We start from the raw sequence: 17091 nt of genomic DNA on the forward strand, positions 1-17091 counted from the left end.
AATGTTCAATGGCTTAATTGAAATCTTAATGACTTTATTCTGAATAAACACAAATTCTAAATGTGTATTTTTTTCTCTGAACGTATCGTGTATCGTCTTTGATATATAGTATAAATATTTTTTGGTCACATACAGCAGAGAAATGTCTTGTTTTACAGGGTCAGCCATAGTAGTACGGCCATCCTGGAGCAAATTAGGTTTAAGTGCCTTGCTCAAGGGCACATCAACATATTTTCACCGTGTCAGCCCGTGTATTCAAATAAGCGACCTTGTTTGGCCCAACGCACTAACCACTAGGCTACCTGCCATTCCAATTCCTACAGTAAAATGAACTTGCTTACATTGTGTACCTCTCGCATGAATCCCTTCAATAGACCCAATTCTCATTAATCAAAAGGAATATCAAAAGGAATATCAAAAGGAATATCTTCCATTGTTGTTGTTTGCAACCCATAAAAACCGAAGGATAAGTAGACAATAAATCATGAAAATAGTGTCTCTGTCTCAGAGGTAGCGCAAGTTTGTATCTGTATCCAGTGATGGATTTGTTTTTTTAAAGGTAAGATTACCTCACTTACTCGCCTCGTTGTCATCCCAGAGACATGTCTGACAGAACCAGGCCAATTTGTCTCCACTCGCTAGTCTCAGATCCAGTGGAACCAAGGCCGGAGGAAAATCAATTCACGACTGGCAGAGATAAGCTGCATTGTATGGCCCAACACAAAAGCGTCCCCCCATTTACACATATCCACTAATCTCCTCAAAGCTGCCTGCCTTTCACTTGAAAAAGAGGGAGAAGGCTAGGAAATGCATATTATATTAATTCCAGAAATACATTGTATGGCTCTCCTGTGGCTTTCATTATCAGGGCCTTGGGAAGACTGCATGACAACAACCTAGATATTTACAAATGAATATCTGTTTCTGAACCTGCCAAGGCTTTAACGCTGCTGTCAACTCACCAACCTGATTTGGTTTACCTACTGAACAAATGTAACGCCTCATTGGACTGTGAAGAATATTGTTGGCCTTATCAACCATTTCACGAAATGCTGTTATTGAATGAGGCATTTTCGATAGACTTTCCCTTTTTCGGCTGAATAAACGGAGACCACAAAGGTTAACTAGTTTATATGTCTGTTTGATGGATAGGAGTGAGGATGGTCTCAAGTTGAGTTGAGTTTTTGTTGTGTGACACTGTGAAGCGATATGATTGGGGGAAGTTAATTCAGTGACCCCACCCAGGGAGCTGCAGTTACCTCAATTATGGACTGGTGCCTGCAGAACCAACTGGACCCTATAGAGATGTAAGAACATTTGGAGCCACGTGTCAACAGGTTCAGTGGGCTTTAGTTCAGCCTTTCAGCACCCACACTGTTGCATTCCCTGCTTGACTTGCTCCCAGATATTTCGCAGAGCAGCTGCATAAAGATTCAAGACTTCACACGTGTGCACACACGTGCACACACACACACACACACACACACACAGGCATGTGAGCGTACACACACACACACGTTTTATTCTTCTTTCCTCGTGGGGACCCAAAATGTATTTCCATTCAAAATCCTATTTTCCCTAACCCCTAAACCTAAACATAACCCTTACCATAATCCTAACCCAAACCCTAAACCTAACTCCTAACCCTAAACCTAACCACTAACCCCTAACCCTAATTCGTACCCTACACCTAACCCCTAAACTTACAATAGCCTTTGTCCTCATGGGGACATGGAAAATGTCCCAACGAAGGAGAATTTTCCTTGTTTTACTATTGTCGTAGGGAGTTTGGGAGATTTTAGGTCCCCACAAGGAGAGAAGAACCAACACACACACACACATACACACAAATAGTCACACACATTCAAACACAGTCAAACATACCACAGCGTGTTCAAAGGCACTTGCATCGCAGTGCTAAAGGCGTCACTACATTCCCGGGTTCGATCCCAGGCTGTGTCGTAGCCGACCGTGAGGCGGCGCACAATTGGCCCCCCGTCGTCCGATTAGGGGAGGGTTTGGCCTGCCAGGCAGGATGTCCTTGTCTCATCGCACTCTAGCGACTCCTTGTGGCGGGCTAGTGCGGCTGGCTTCCGGGGTTAAGCGAACAATGTGTCAAGAAGCAGGTCGCCTCCTCCGAGTCCGTACGGGAGTTGCAGTGATGTTACTAGACTGTAACTCCCAATTTGATATCACGAATTTGGGAGAAAAAAGTGGTGAAAAATACATTTGAATTAAAAATGAAAACAACATACCACAGCTGATTTCCCAGTTAACATGCCCCTGGACTGATGAGGAATTCAGAGATACACGTCATCCGCACCAGGGGAACAGTGGGTTAACTGCCTTGCTCAGGGGAACAGTGGGTTAACTGCCTTGCTCAGGGGAACAGTGGGTTAACTGCCTTGCTCAGGGGAACAGTGGGTGAACTGCCTTGCTCAGGGGAACAGTGGGTGAACTGCCTTGCTCAGGGGAACAGTGGGTTAACTGCCTTGCTCAGGGGAACAGTGGGTTAACTGCCTTGCTCAGGGGAACAGTGGGTTAACTGCCTTGCTCAGGGGCAGAATGTCAGATTTTTGCCTTGTCAGCTCGGGGATTCGATCCAGCAACCTTTCGGTTACTGGCCCAATACTCCTACCCACTAGGCAACGTGGATGGATAAAGGTTAGGTATGGCTGGATAAGGGTGAGCTGTGGATGGATAAAGGTTAGGTATGGATGGATAAAGGTTAGGTATGGATGGATAAAGATGAGCTGTGGATGGATAAAGGTTAGGTATGGCTGGATAAAGATGAGCTGTGGATGGATAAAGGTTAGGTATGGATGGATAAAGATGAGCTGTGGATGGATAAAGGTTAGGTATGGATGGATAAGGGTGAGCTGTGGATGGATAAAGGTTAGGTATGGATGGATAAAGGTGAGCTGTGGATGGATAAAGGTTAGGTATGGCTGGATAAAGATGAGCTGTGGATGGATAAAGGTTAGGTATGGATGGATAAAGATGAGCTGTGGATGGATAAAGGTTAGGTATGGATGGATAAAGGTGAGCTGTGGATGGATAAAAGGTTAGGTATGGATGGATAAAGATGAGCTGTGGATGGATAAAGGTTAGGTATGGATGGATAAAGATGAGCTGGGATGGATAAAGGTTAGGTATGGATGGATAAAGATGAGCTGTGGATGGATAAGGTTAGGTATGGATGGATAAATGTGAGCTGTGGATGGATAAAAGGTTAGGTATGGATGGATAAAGATGAGCTGTGGATGGATAAAAGGTTAGGTGGGATGGATAAAGATGAGCTTGTGGATGGATAAAGGTTAGGTATGGATGGATAAAGATGAGCTGTGGATGGATAAAGGTTAGGTATGGATGGATAAAGATGAGCTGTGGATGGATAAAGGTTAGGTATGGATGGATAAAGATGAGCTGTGGATGGATAAAGGTTAGGTATGGATGGATAAAGATGAGCTGTGGATGGATAAAGGTTAGGTATGGATGGATAAAGATGAGCTGTGGATGGATAAAGGTTAGGTATGGATGGATAAAGGTGAGCTGTGGATGGATAAAAGGTTAGGTATGGATGGATAAAGATGAGCTTGTGGATGGATAAAGGTTAGGTATGGATGGATAAAGATGAGCTGTGGATGGATAAAGGTTAGGTATGGATGGATAAAGATGAGCTGTGGATGGATAAAAGGTTAGGTATGGATGGATAAAGGTGAGCTGTGGATGGATAAAGGTGAGCTGTGGATGGATAAACGTGCCACATCTGATACTGCCATAAAGACTTAACAGTTCAACAGGAACCTACAGGTTCTACTGTATCTCCATCTTGGTGGTCATACTGTAGCTGCTCTCTCTCTCTCTTTGAATCTGCTGAGAGTCATCTTAATGTGGTTTGAAATAAGTTATATTTTTAAAGCTGAATTCAGGGCCTCGCTTGCTTTTAGTCTGCCCTCATTCCTCCATTGCCTCCTTAAGAACACCCATAAGTGTTCTGGCCGTGCATCAATGTGGCTGATCAGCGATATTCTCTCAGGGTTGCTGCTGGCTTAGTGCTCTGAGTATTGCTGCTAATTAAAACACAGGCAGTAAAACCACACCCCCTCCTTCACTTGACAGACACACAGCAGCAGCAACACACTCTCTCTCTCTCTCTCTCTCTCTCTCTGCAAAAAGCCAGATTAACTCAAAGCCAGGTCTGTCAAAAAAGCCACTATGTTTCCCTGACTCCCTCACAACTATGGAATGTTGTGACTAGTGGCTAGGCTGGTGGCTAATGGGTTGTTACACAGAGCAGATTAAATGTTTTTTCGTTGTACAGTATAGTGTATAGTATAGCATTATGGTTTCCACTGCACTGTGCCAGCCAGCCATGCCAGCCATGAACTCAGTTTATACTGATGAGCCAAGTCATAAACCACAATAAGTGGAATGAGTGCCACTGTCTTTATTAATAGGGCCCTATGAAGGCTTGTCATGCTCTGAATGATGTTGGGCTTTATGCACCATCAGTACAGTATGATGATTGACTCATGGTTTATATGTGTGTGTTTCCTGCAGTACTGGTATGATGGGGACGAGACGGGAGACCTGCCTGTTGACTTCTCTATCGTCTGGGACGGAGACTTCTTCATCGACAAGCCTTCCACCATGAAAGGTATGTTGTTTTATAATTTTCAGAATTAAACGTTCTTCGTAATAGTGTTGCAGCTAAGTAGTGTAAAGGACAAGTCGAAGACGTAACTGGCACACAGCAGGGAAACAGCAGACACACTGGTCAAATATGTGGTCATCCCATGCTGAGCCCTCTAGTGGCACTCTATGGGGATTGGGGCTATGGCTACCACAATAAATCATATTCAGTGGGATAATTCAGTCGCAAATGTGGATTAAGCCTTGGCAGTTTTTTTTTTCTTATTGTCTTCAAAACTGTTAAATTGACAAAGATTTTTGTAGATGAGTAAGATGTAAAAAATAAAGAATTAAATGTGCAGTCCCATGTTTTGTATGAACATACCTTGTATAGCTGCAAGTCGGGGGCACATAGTGGTTGTCAATACTTCCCTCAAAGGAGCTTTATCTCACTGGTTTCATCGGACCACTCTGAAAGAGACTCGTAGCTCTCCACAATCAGACTGCAGATACCATCTCTCCACTGGGCGATTGGCCCTGCGCGAAGATGAGCTGAGAGGAGAGAGCTAGTCATGTAGCTAGCTGCACAGTATTTGATTATGTTCTCCTCCTGAACTGGTCAATAACTCTGTGTACCATCTTCACCTTCAAACCTGTTTTTATCGAGGCGGCTGCATAGGAGCGAGGACGAGGCTGAGCAAGGGGATAAAGGGAGATTAGCAGCTCAGGACGTGTGCTGTCACATACAGACAGCACAGTGCCGCGCACCTCACCACTCACCTTTCTGGCTCAGACTCCATCTTAGACGAGTGTTAACCCTCTCTGTCTGTCTGTCTGTCTGTGCTCAGCCCTGCTGTATAAGTGTGAGGCCCAGAGGGACAGCTGTGGCTTGTGTCTGAAGGCCAGCACAGCGTTTGAGTGTGGCTGGTGCCTGGACAACAAGAAGTGTCTCCTGAAGCAGCACTGCCAGACGCCGGAGCAGAACTGGATGCACCCCGGCAGGCACAACGTCCGCTGCAGCCACCCCCGCATCACCATGGTAAGGCTGGAGCACAGAGATATACTGTGTATAATACTGTACGGGTGTGTTTAATTCTAGAGCCTCAGAACCCAGGCCTTCTGCTGTGTGCGAGCATGCTGACAGGGAGATTGCTTCTCCGTGACCTTGACCCTGTTTCCATGGACAGATCCGCCCGTTGACGGGGCCCAAAGAGGGGGGCACGCGAGTGACGATCGAGGGGGAGAACCTCGGGCTGCAGGTGCGGGAGATCGCCCACGTCCAGGTGGCTGGGGTTCGCTGTAACCCTGTGCCCTCCGAGTACATCAGCGCTGAGAGGTGAGTGTGGTGACTTTGTCAATAGGGTTTCACTTGAATGGTATGCAAGTAAATTAGTGACACTTGGTCATATGTTTTCTAACTTTATTTCCTTTTAACATTAGGCAACATAAGCAGTGGGCCTTTGACTGACAGCTGAGTGTATTCTGTCCCTCAGGATCGTGTGTGACATGGCCGAGGCGCTACTGCCCCACTCTCCAGGTGGCCCAGTGGAGCTGTGTATCGGGGTGTGCAGTGCAGAGTACCGCACTCAGTCATCCCAGACCTACTCCTTTGTGGTGCGTATGACCCCACATGACCCCATCTTTTCCCAGAAAGATGACTGTGAAGAAAGTGTCTGGCCGTTTCCGGAGGCGAAGGAAGGATACCCGATCAATTGCAGTGGTTCTTCACCGGCAACTAACTAGTCTTATGCTGCAATACAGAGATGGTGAACGTGTTGTGAAAGAAAGTGTGGCCGATGTTACATGTCAGAGATTACAAAAAAAACGGAAACTGTAATGTGTTACGTTACCGGCCAAAAAAATATTGTAATCAGATTACAGATACTTTTGAAAAATTTGATGATTACTTTGAGGATTACTTTTAAATTCAGAAAGGATGTTTGCAAAAAAAAAGGTTGTTTTCTCAATCAAATTCAAATCAGCATTGAAAAAAGGCGCAAGTTTAAGTTTGTTCCACCTGAGCGTGTCTGACCTCAAGTCAGAGACCACTATGATGACACACCAAATGTGTTTGATGGATCGTGGGAATAGAGCAAGAATAAGCTTTTGTAGACTACAGTCCAAGCTATGTCTTCCAATGGTGCAACTGCTGTCAGCATCTAAAGACTATCCAACTTGAATAAACGCTTGGAGGTAAGGATGAGAGCAATGGTGCATTCTACAGCGATATTGATATCACTTATTATTGATATCTACATAGCACATTGATGTGAATCACACTGCTGCTCTCTCATTTAGCTATTTGTGCCTTATGGATTCTGGTTGTTGTGGATGGCTGTTCAGAAATCTAAATGTGTATTTGAACCCAATAATGGTTGAATTGAAGAAGTTTAAGCTGCCTATCAATCATTGTTTGTGGACAGTGGACAGTGGACAGCCAGTGAAAAATGTGCTCTTGCAACAGCTGCATAGTGAGGATCCCAACCTATGGAATAAAAGTGGGGCTTTTATTGCTCAATCTAATTAGTGCTGATAAAAAAATGTATCCATAGGCCTAACGGACACATGTACAAAATCACACACTTTTGATAGACTTAAATCAAATCAAATCAAATGTATTTATAAAGCCCTTCTTACATCAGCTGATATCTCAAAGTGCTGTACAGAAACCCACCCTAAAACCCCAAACAGCAAGCAATGCAGGTGTAGAAGCACGGTGGCTAGGAAAAACTCCCTAGAAAGGCCGGAAACCTAGGAAGAAACCTAGAGAGGAACCGGGCTATGAGGGGTGCCGGGTAGAGATTATAACAGAACATGGCCAAGATGTTCAAATGTTCATAAATGACCAGCATGGTCAAATAATAATAACCACAGTAGTTGTCGAGGGTGCAACAGGTCAACACCTCAGGAGTAAATGTCAGTTGGCTTTTCATAGCCGATCATTGATAGTATCTCTACCACTCCTGCTGTCTCTAGAGAGTTGAAAACAGCAGGTCTGGGACAGGTAGCACATCCGGTGAACAGGTCAGGGTCCCATAGCCGCAGGCAGAACAGTTGAAACTGGAGCAGCAGCACGGCCAGGTGGACTGGGGACAGCAAGGAGTCATCATGCCAGGTAGTCCTGAGGCATGGTCCTAGGGCTCAGGTCCTCCGAGAGAGAGAGTGAAAGAAAGAAAGAAAGAAAGAAAGAAAGAAAGAAAGAAAGAAAGAAAGAAAGAAAGAAAGAAAGAAAGAAAGAAAGAAAGAAAGAAAGAGAGAAAGAGTGAGCATACTTAAATCCACACAGGACACCGGATAAGACAGGAGAAATACTCCAGATATAACAGACTAACCCTAGACCCCTGACACATAAACTACTGCAGCATAAATACTGGAGGCCTTACCTTTCCTTTTACCTTCACACTCCTTGGCCAGACTACAATCAATCATAGGACCTACTGAAGAGATGAGTCTTCAATAAAGACTTAAAGGTTGAGACAGAGAATCCCAGACCTTCACACTCCTTGGCCAGACTACAATCAATCATAGGACCTACTGAAGAGATGAGTCTTCAATAAAGACTTAAAGGTTGAGACCGAGTCTGCATCTCTGACATGGGTAGGCAGACCATTCCATAAAAATGGAGCTCTATAGGAGAAAGCCCTGCCTCCAGCTGTTTGCTTAGAAATTCTAGGGACAATTAGTAGGCCTGCGTCTTGTGACCGTAGCATACGTGTAGGTATGTACGGCAGGACCAAATCGTAAAGATGGTAGGAGCAAGCCCATGTAATGCTTTGGGGCAATCTTAAAGGGGCAATCTGTAGTTGCTACATCCATTTTTGAACTTATAAATTAAATATATTGATGTAAATATATAATTTAATCATATTATTATTATGTAGTAGAAAGCAATGGGTTAGAAGGAGCCTACATAACCAACCCAACCAAGTAAAATGTAACATCCATATATATGGCCAGCTATGTAAACATTAACATTGATTTATCCTGCAATAGATGTTGTTTAATTGATAACATATTCTTCTTCTTATGCCTCTTAAGGGGAAAGTAATCTAAAAGTAACTGAATGTAATCAGATTACACAACTGAGTTTGTGTTCTCCAAAAGTTACATTACTGATTACGATTTTGAACAGGTAACTAGTAACTGTAACGGATTACATTTAGAAAGTAACCTACCCAAACCCTGCCAATGTGACATACAGTAATTACCCAGCTATCCCAACAGAGCATTAAGCAGCGGTGAAACAGGAATGTGGCGTTAGTTTATAATCTCCTCAGCCTGCAAGGTGGGCAGCTGACTGAAATGAATGGGCTTGACTGCTGCCCTTAAACAAGCAATCAATAGCAGTCCTGCAGTTCTATTCCACCAGAACCCAAACGCAGCTCCCAGCCAAATGAATACATGTGAATGGAGCAATTACGTATGTAGCTAATTACAGAAAAAAGTAACATTCTCACTCATGTCACTGTCACTGTGCTGTTGAAAACACTTACTGTAGTGCAGTGTGTTGCAGCAATTACCAGAAATATAATGGGAATCGGTTTGTTGTACTGTAGCTTTTCACAAAAACTGTATAATTGTTTTGTGTGCTGGGTGTTAACAGTGAGTTTTCTTCCTCTCTCAGACCCCCAGCTTCAACCGTGTGCGCCCGGAGAAGGGCCCCGTGTCTGGGGGGACCAGGCTGACAATATCAGGCCGTCATCTGGACGCTGGGAGCACTGTCACTGTATTCATCGCCCAGGAGGAGTGTCTGTTTGTTAAGTGAGTAGTCAGTCAGCTTGACCCCACCTCAGGGGAATGGACTGTGGTAGTATAGTAGTGCAGTGTTGTCTGTGCAGTACACTCAGAACTGAACATACTGGACACACTCTGTCTGTGACAGTGACAGTGTGACAGCATGACATTGTCTTGAGTGTCATTTCAGACAGTGAATTCATTCTATGAGATACTACTATATGACATTCTCTTCCTAACCCACACAGGAGGACCAAAAGGGACATTGTGTGTGTGACACCATCGTCACTGTCTGGCTCAGGCCCCGCGTCAATCAAGCTGTTAATTGACAAAGCTGAAGTCACCAGCAGTGACACACGCTACATCTACACAGAGGACCCCACCATCTCCAGCATCGAGCCCAGCTGGAGTATAGTGAAGTGAGTGGTGGTGATCCCAGCCTGGCTCCTCTCCTCTCTTCTCCTCTACTCTCCTTTCCTCTCCTCTCCCAGCCAACGGGCTGGAGCCTCTCAGAGCATAACCAGGGTCCTGGGAGAGTCCTGAAGAGAAACTCAGCCCAACCATCTATTACTGCCAATAATGACCCAGGAACACACAGAGATTACAACATGATCCCCAAAGCCACACACAGACGCCCACACAGTCCCATTGTAGCCATTTCACCATGACACTTAAAGCACAATAGACAGTATGGGGGATGATGTATCTAATGTATATAAAATCCGAATTCATGGGACCTTTGAGGGGACTGCTTCCCTTTCCTCTGAATCCCAACAGTACTGTAAGATAAATCATACAAACAACATGCTGTAGCAAAATAGCACCTCTGCTACACAGAAGTTCTTATTTCATTCCTTTTTCTCTCTCTGCGCATATCACCAGTATGCAATAACTAGCAGGTCTTTAGCATAGCTTGATAGCTCTTAACCACCATGCTTCTGTTTGTGTTTCAGTGGTAGCACCTTGATCACCGTCACAGGTACCAACCTGCTCACCATCCAGGAACCCAAAGTCCGTGCCAAGTATGGAGGAATAGAGACTACTAATGCAAGTGTTCCAAATATAATACATTCCATGTTTGCACAGCATCGCTTTGATTATTACAGTTGGTTAACGTGTATAATAGCTACAGAAATTGAAAAAACATTTGGTGTTTACACGTATATTTGTTTGATTTACAACTGCACAGGACCAAGAAGAAACTAATCAAAACTGAAATGGAGATTTTTCACTTTGAACCAAAAAGAATGGCCTGGACTAAATTATTCAACATTGAAATGAATTTGGTTAGAGACAATTATTCTTGTTTACTGTGTAATTTATCTCAACTGTGGTAAGTTGCAGGTGTCTACATGGTAAAAATAGCTAATCAACCAGTTTTGAAATGGAAAATCTTAACATTCTGCTCCATTGCACTCCATTGTAAAGTGCAAGGGTGCCAATATATTTGACCACATCTGTAGCAGCAAGGACTTATGCAATAAGCTTTTGCTACTGAGCCCATGGAATTCTAGTGAAACATCAGTGTTGTGGTTTTACACAGTAATCTATGGGCTCTATTTTTGTCTGGCGCTAAGGCTGCGCAAATGTCAACACACTTTATTTGGAAATTTCCATATGTGAAAAAGTACCCCTTGTGCCAGGTTCTGCAATTTACCCGTCTAACATCAGATTACTTGCGCTGAGGTGGGAGGATGGCAATATTTGAGGTGTATCCTTAAAAACAAGTGGAAAATGGCAATTTCATTCAGTGCAAATACAGAGATTTGAAGGCCCAAAGCAGCTGTTTGTCGCCGTCTTTTCAAACAGCTCTTACACTAAAAGGGCATTCTCATCATTTTCACATTTTCACAGTATTATTCCAACCTCATAATCAAATGGATTTATATCAATCAAATGTATTTATAAAGCCCTTCTTACATCAGTTGATGACACAAAGTGCTGTACAGAAACCCAGCCTAAAACCCCAAACAGCAAGCAATGTAAGTATAGAAGCACGGTGGCTAGGAAAACTCCCTAGATGAGGCCGGAACCTAGGAAGAAACCTAGAGAGGAACCAGGCTATGAGGGGTGGCCAGTCCTCTTCTGGCTGTGCCGGGTGGAGATTATAACAGAATATTGCCAAGATGTTCAAATGTTCATAGATGACCACCAGGGTCAAATAATAATAACCACAGATGGTTATAGAGGATGCAACAGGTCAGCACCTCAGGAGTAAATGTCAGTTGGCTTTTCAAGGACGATCATTCAGAGTATCTCTACCGCTCCTACTGTCTCTAGAGAGTTGAAAACAGCAGGTTTGGGACAAGGTAGCACGTCCGGTGAACAGGTCAGGGTTCCATAGCCGCAGGCAGAACAGTTGAAACTGGAGCAGCAGCACGGCCAGGTGGACTGGGGACAGCAAGGAGTCATCAGGCCAGGTAGTCCTGGGGCATGGTCCTCCTCCGAGAGAGAGAGAGAAGAGAGAAAAAGAGAGAGAGAGAAAAAGAGGGAGTGAGAAAGAGAATTGGAGAGAGCATACTTAAATTTGCACAGGACACCGGATAAGACAGGAGAAATACTCCAGATTTAACAGACTGACCCTATCCCCCAACACATAAACTATTGCAGCATAAATACTGGAGGCTGAGACAGGAGGGGTCGGGAGACACTGTGGCCCCATCCGACGATACCCCCGGACAGGGCCAAACAAGCAGGATGTAACCCCACCCACTTTTCCAAAGCACAGCCCCCACACCACTAGAGGGATATCTTCAACCACCAACTTACTATCCTGAGACAAGGCCGAGTATAACCCACGAAGATCTCCCCCATGGCACGAACCCAAGGGGGGGGCGCCAACCCGGACAGGAAGACCACGTCAGTGACTCAACCCACTCAAGTGGCGCACCCCTCCTAGGGACGGCAAGAAAGAGCACCAGTAATAGGTAGGAGCAAGATAGATAGGTAGGAGCAAGCCCATGAAATGCTTTGTAGGTTAGCAATAAAACCTTGAAATCAGCCCTAGCCTTAACAGGAATGCAGCGTAGAGAGGCTAGCACTGGAGTAATATTATCACGTTTTTTAGTCAAGGTTCTAGCAGCCGTGTTTAGCCCTAACTGAAGTCTATTTAGTGCTTTAAGTAGAGCATTGCAGTAGTCTAACCTAGAAGTGACAAAAGCATGGATTACATTTTTTGCATCATTTTTGGACAGAAAGTTTCTGATTTTTGCAAAGTTACGTAGATGGAAAAAAGCTGTCCTTGAAACAGTCTTGATATGTTCGTCAAACGAGAGATCAGGGATCATAGTGTGTGTGTATATATATATATATAAAACACTCCACTGGGACTTCAAGACTCACTAAAAGCAGGTCATAGCAGTAACGTTGTTGGTTATGGCATGAATTTGGACAGTGGAACCGTAGCCTATCCAGCCGTGACTCATAGTGCCCATATGCACATGGAACAGAGAGATGTGCTTTTTGTGCCTGTGAACCTTGTATTTAGAAACACTTTGTTTAATTTAATAAAAACCCAAGATTAGCCTGCCCTCCCCTCAATGAAGGCTGTTTTTTTGTCCTGCCAATGCATTCACAAAGTAGCCAAGTCTATCAAGAAAGGGTTTGGCTCGTGAGAACGCTTTTACATAAATCTTAATCACCAAAGCTTTATTAAAAGATTACGTTTGGGAGCCGCAAATATCTAGCTGACATCCCCTTTTCGTATATGTATTGTAGGCCTACATTGTTTCAGCCAGCTACTGTTATTATTTGTGATGTGCGTAAAACCCCCTCCAGTTAGGCTACATGTCCATATGTCCATCATGGAACGAGAGATGAGATGATGTCGATGACCCTCGTATTTAGAAACGTTTATGTTATTTCCTGTAAAAATAGCTTGTTTTCCGTTTCATTTTATTGAAAAACAAGCCCTCGGGAGCAGGGTTTAGGTCAATTCCATTTCAATTTCAGTCAATTCAGGTAGTACACTGGAATTCCAATTCCAATTCTCTTCCATGCTTTTCAATGAGGAAGATTTGGAATCGGAATTGGAATTTGGTTTACTTTCTGAATTGGTTGGAATTTAAATGGTAATGACCCCAACCCTGCCCCAACCCTGCTCAGTGAGCTACCCTTAAAGCTGGTTCCACAGCAATGTGTCGAGTGTCTTTCTTGTCCTGGCCATGCATTAGCAAAGTAGCCTATCCATAAAAGGTTTCCAAATGGTCTAATCGTGAGGCTTTTACAGTCATGCTTTTGCATTATTCACAATTCACATAGGCCTACCTGCATACTCCATTTCGCTTGTATCCATCCCCATTTCCAATAGTGCTCCTCTTGTCCGGTTACCAAAGACACGCTCCTCCAAACAAAATGATTCAGTCTTACAACGCCACAACGGTGCATAGGCCTATATCTTGCTTATTGCGAATGTGACTCACACATGCAATAGGCTGCATAACATTTAAAGGGGAGCCTAGTATTTTTTTATTTCAGGAGAATTGCGATACATCAAGACATGTATGGCCTATACTCATTGAAGCAATTACATCAATGTTGACTGCCAACTCTTCAAACATATTTAGCAAAAACTGTTTGTATTATTTGTTACTGTAACCTATGCTATGTATTTAATAAACATATCAATATACAATGGACTAGGACGAGGATATTCCGGCCCCCAGACCAATTGCAGTTGATGACAAAGCAAAGACCGTCAATAACATACTGTAGGCTACACCACTTGAGAAAACCGCATGCAGTATTAAGCCATGGAAGCCGCTGATTGGCCAGTGAATGGTCAAGCCTTTGTCACACCTACAACTTATTTGTTAATCAAAACGCAGCCCTTTCACACCACCGCCACCTCTTGTGCCCATAATTCCCGCTGTGAAAATAGCAAAAAATATTTCTGACACACCCCCAGACCTATAGCGCTACCGCCAGCGCTAAGATTTACCATTGGGCTAGTTTTGGTAAGACAAGGCCCTTTGTCTCATACGTATTCCTGGTTTGACCCTCCTCCTTCATCTTCCTCTTCCTGTCTAGGTGTGCACTGTGGTTAATGATTCTGTGATGACCTGTCTGGCCCCGGGCATCATTTACACCAAGCACCAGGCGCCAGAGTCAGGCCTGCACCCCGACGAGTACGGTTTCATCCTGGATCACGTGGCCACACTGCTCGTCCTCAATGGGACACCTTTCACCTACTACCCCAACCCCACCTTTGAAACACTAGGGAACTCTGGGATACTGGAGGTCAAGCCTGGCTCTCCCATTATCCTCAAAGTAAGTAGATTGTGTTCGTTTGATTTCATTTTCTGTTACTTTTGTCAGTTGAGAGAAAAGAGAAAAAATCTCTAGAGATGAAGCGTCTTGGGTATTGGCCCAAAGCAAGAGAGGTCCTGTGAGACAGAACCAGTACAAAGACAACTTCCCTACATGTCTACTTACAAATCCCTGAGCTGAGGATGGACTTACAAGTCAGGATTGAAGACCCATAAAAACACTTTATTGTGTGTGTGCTTTAGTCTGATAAAGATATTATTGTCCCCAAAAAATGTATTTTGAAAACTAACAACATGCTTCTTTTTAAAACAGGGAAAGAATCTGATTCCCCCTGCTCCGGGCAACACCCGCCTGAACTATAGTGTGATGATTGGTGAAACTCCCTGTCTGTTAACCGTCTCGGAGTCTCAGCTGCTCTGTGATTCGCCAGACCTGACCGGGGAGCAGAGAGTCCTGGTAAGACCAGATGTCCCGCCCACCATTTACTGTAATTTGAGTATTTTATGTCAACAATAGCTTTTTGTGAAGTATCCTTTATTGACATTGTCAAAACTGCTCTGGCCATAACCCAGTGCTGTTATTTCCCTAAATATATTTGCCATGTAGTTAATGCACTTTTATCTGTGCTATTTGGGAACATGTCTGACTCTGAGGGCTTTGTACATCCATAATCAATTCTATAATAGCTCTGGCTGTCTGGATGTTTTTTAACTTGAATGCTAATCCAACAAATGTAAAGGTCAAATGGGAAAGGGTCATCCTGCATTAAGCACTTATGATGATTACGGAGGCCTGCTGATACAAGCAATTTCCCATTTAATCTAACTATCTGTTGACTCCGCAGCTCGGAGCATTATCATCAATGCCAGACAGGACTACCTCTCTTTATTACAGGCACGCCTCAGCGCACAATGATTTCAGCTGTGGGCTTAAGCAGTAAAGGTGAAAAATAATCATCTTGGATTGATGAAATGCAATTCCTTTTTAAACAGTTTTATGGACAGACAACCATTGTCGGAGCAGGTGATTTAATCGGCAGAGGGCAGTCTGGTCAATTTGATAACTGCAAGTGTCATAAGCATTTATCCATGTATTCTTATACAGTGCCAGCTGCCAAGACAATCACGGCACAGAATGATTAGAAGCAGGTAGATTTAGTCTGGAGTGTGGCAGCTTGTTTACTTTTTGTATCAAAGGCATCGTCCTGATCCTATGGTATTGACTTGACATTAACACGCCTGGACGAGGTAACTGGCTGTTGATTCAGTGAAACGCTCAGACTCAATTTCATCAGATCAATAGAGTCAGCTGTGGAGAGAAGGGTACGTTTACAAATCAAAGCTGAGATCAAAGAGAGGGGGAGAGAGGGAAGATAGAGAGAAGAGAGAGCAGTAGCGGTGATGGGTGAGGTGGAGTGATCTCCCTCCCAGGGGGAGGGAGGGATGGAGATGCATGGTATAGCGAGAAGGCTGGGCCAGCTGTGTTAATGACCTGACACACAGCACAGCAACAGTCAGACACACAGACAGACAGCAGAGTGGTATTCTCCCTGTTCCCTTCCATCCACGCCACTCAATAATTAAAGCACTCAGCAAGAGTGGAATGGGCGGGTAAAGGTGAAACTCGTTAGCCAAACCTGTTGGAGGCCATCAGTAATTGGCCTGAAGTTTAAAAAGGAGATGTTAGAAGGGGCTCCAATGAACCTGGGTCCAATCTAAAAACTTTCAACACGTATCTCTGAGACTCTGCTACATACTGTAGTTATGAAACCCTTCGTATCACAGAGACACATTTTTCCATCTCTGCGTTTCTCCTCCAGATTGTGGTGGGTGGTCTGGAGTACTTCCCAGGCACCCTGCACATCTACTCCGACAGCACCCTCACCCTGCCGGCCATCATCGGGATCGGGGCGGGAGGAGGGGTGCTCCTCATCGCCATCATCGCCGTACTTATCGCCTACAAGAGGAAGACCCGGGACGCTGACCGCACCCTGAAACGCCTGCAGCTGCAGATGGACAACCTGGAGTCCAGAGTGGCCCTGGAGTGTAAAGAAGGTAGGAGCACTGGTCTTCCTTCTCCTATTTCTCTCCTGTCCTTTTCACCATGACCACTAACAAACAGGTTTATGTGTATGTGTTCCACATACATGGCTGTCACTGAAATGACACCAGTGCTCGCAGGTTATTTTGATATTCTCTTATCAGAGAGCTGTGTGTACTTTTGTACGAGTAGTGACAAGGGTGCTATCAGAATTTGCTTGCTCTGAACAGTTTCTGTTACTGTGATGCTCCTGTAGTCGATATGTGACAACACGATACAAGTGAATCACTCCACATTCTTTACCGTATGTTTTCTCAGACGTTGACTCTGTACGAGGTAAAATAAGTATTACTCATGTCACACGGCTGACTGTGTACAGTATGAGGATTATCAAAGCATCCAGACAGTGACTCA

At 44.3% G+C, this 17091-nt stretch overlaps 1 protein-coding gene across 2 annotated transcripts in view; it reads left to right on the top strand.

The window, feature by feature from the left end:
• The window catches only part of LOC112216034 (plexin A3), a 131972-nt gene that overhangs the window by 100986 nt on the left and 13895 nt on the right, over positions 1 to 17091 (top strand). For both annotated transcript variants that reach the window (XM_042299430.1, XM_024375633.2), the window contains exons 11-20: positions 4564 to 4660; positions 5484 to 5674; positions 5823 to 5971; positions 6129 to 6249; positions 9260 to 9396; positions 9618 to 9788; positions 10323 to 10416; positions 14398 to 14637; positions 14950 to 15093; positions 16457 to 16691. In XM_042299430.1, the coding sequence (XP_042155364.1) occupies positions 4564 to 4660; positions 5484 to 5674; positions 5823 to 5971; positions 6129 to 6249; positions 9260 to 9396; positions 9618 to 9788; positions 10323 to 10416; positions 14398 to 14637; positions 14950 to 15093; positions 16457 to 16691 (1579 nt within the window). The remainder of the gene's footprint in view (positions 1 to 4563; positions 4661 to 5483; positions 5675 to 5822; positions 5972 to 6128; positions 6250 to 9259; positions 9397 to 9617; positions 9789 to 10322; positions 10417 to 14397; positions 14638 to 14949; positions 15094 to 16456; positions 16692 to 17091) is intronic.

Source organism: Oncorhynchus tshawytscha, linkage group LG16 (genome assembly GCF_018296145.1).
Source record: "Oncorhynchus tshawytscha isolate Ot180627B linkage group LG16, Otsh_v2.0, whole genome shotgun sequence".
Classification (NCBI taxonomy): domain Eukaryota; kingdom Metazoa; phylum Chordata; class Actinopteri; order Salmoniformes; family Salmonidae; genus Oncorhynchus; species Oncorhynchus tshawytscha.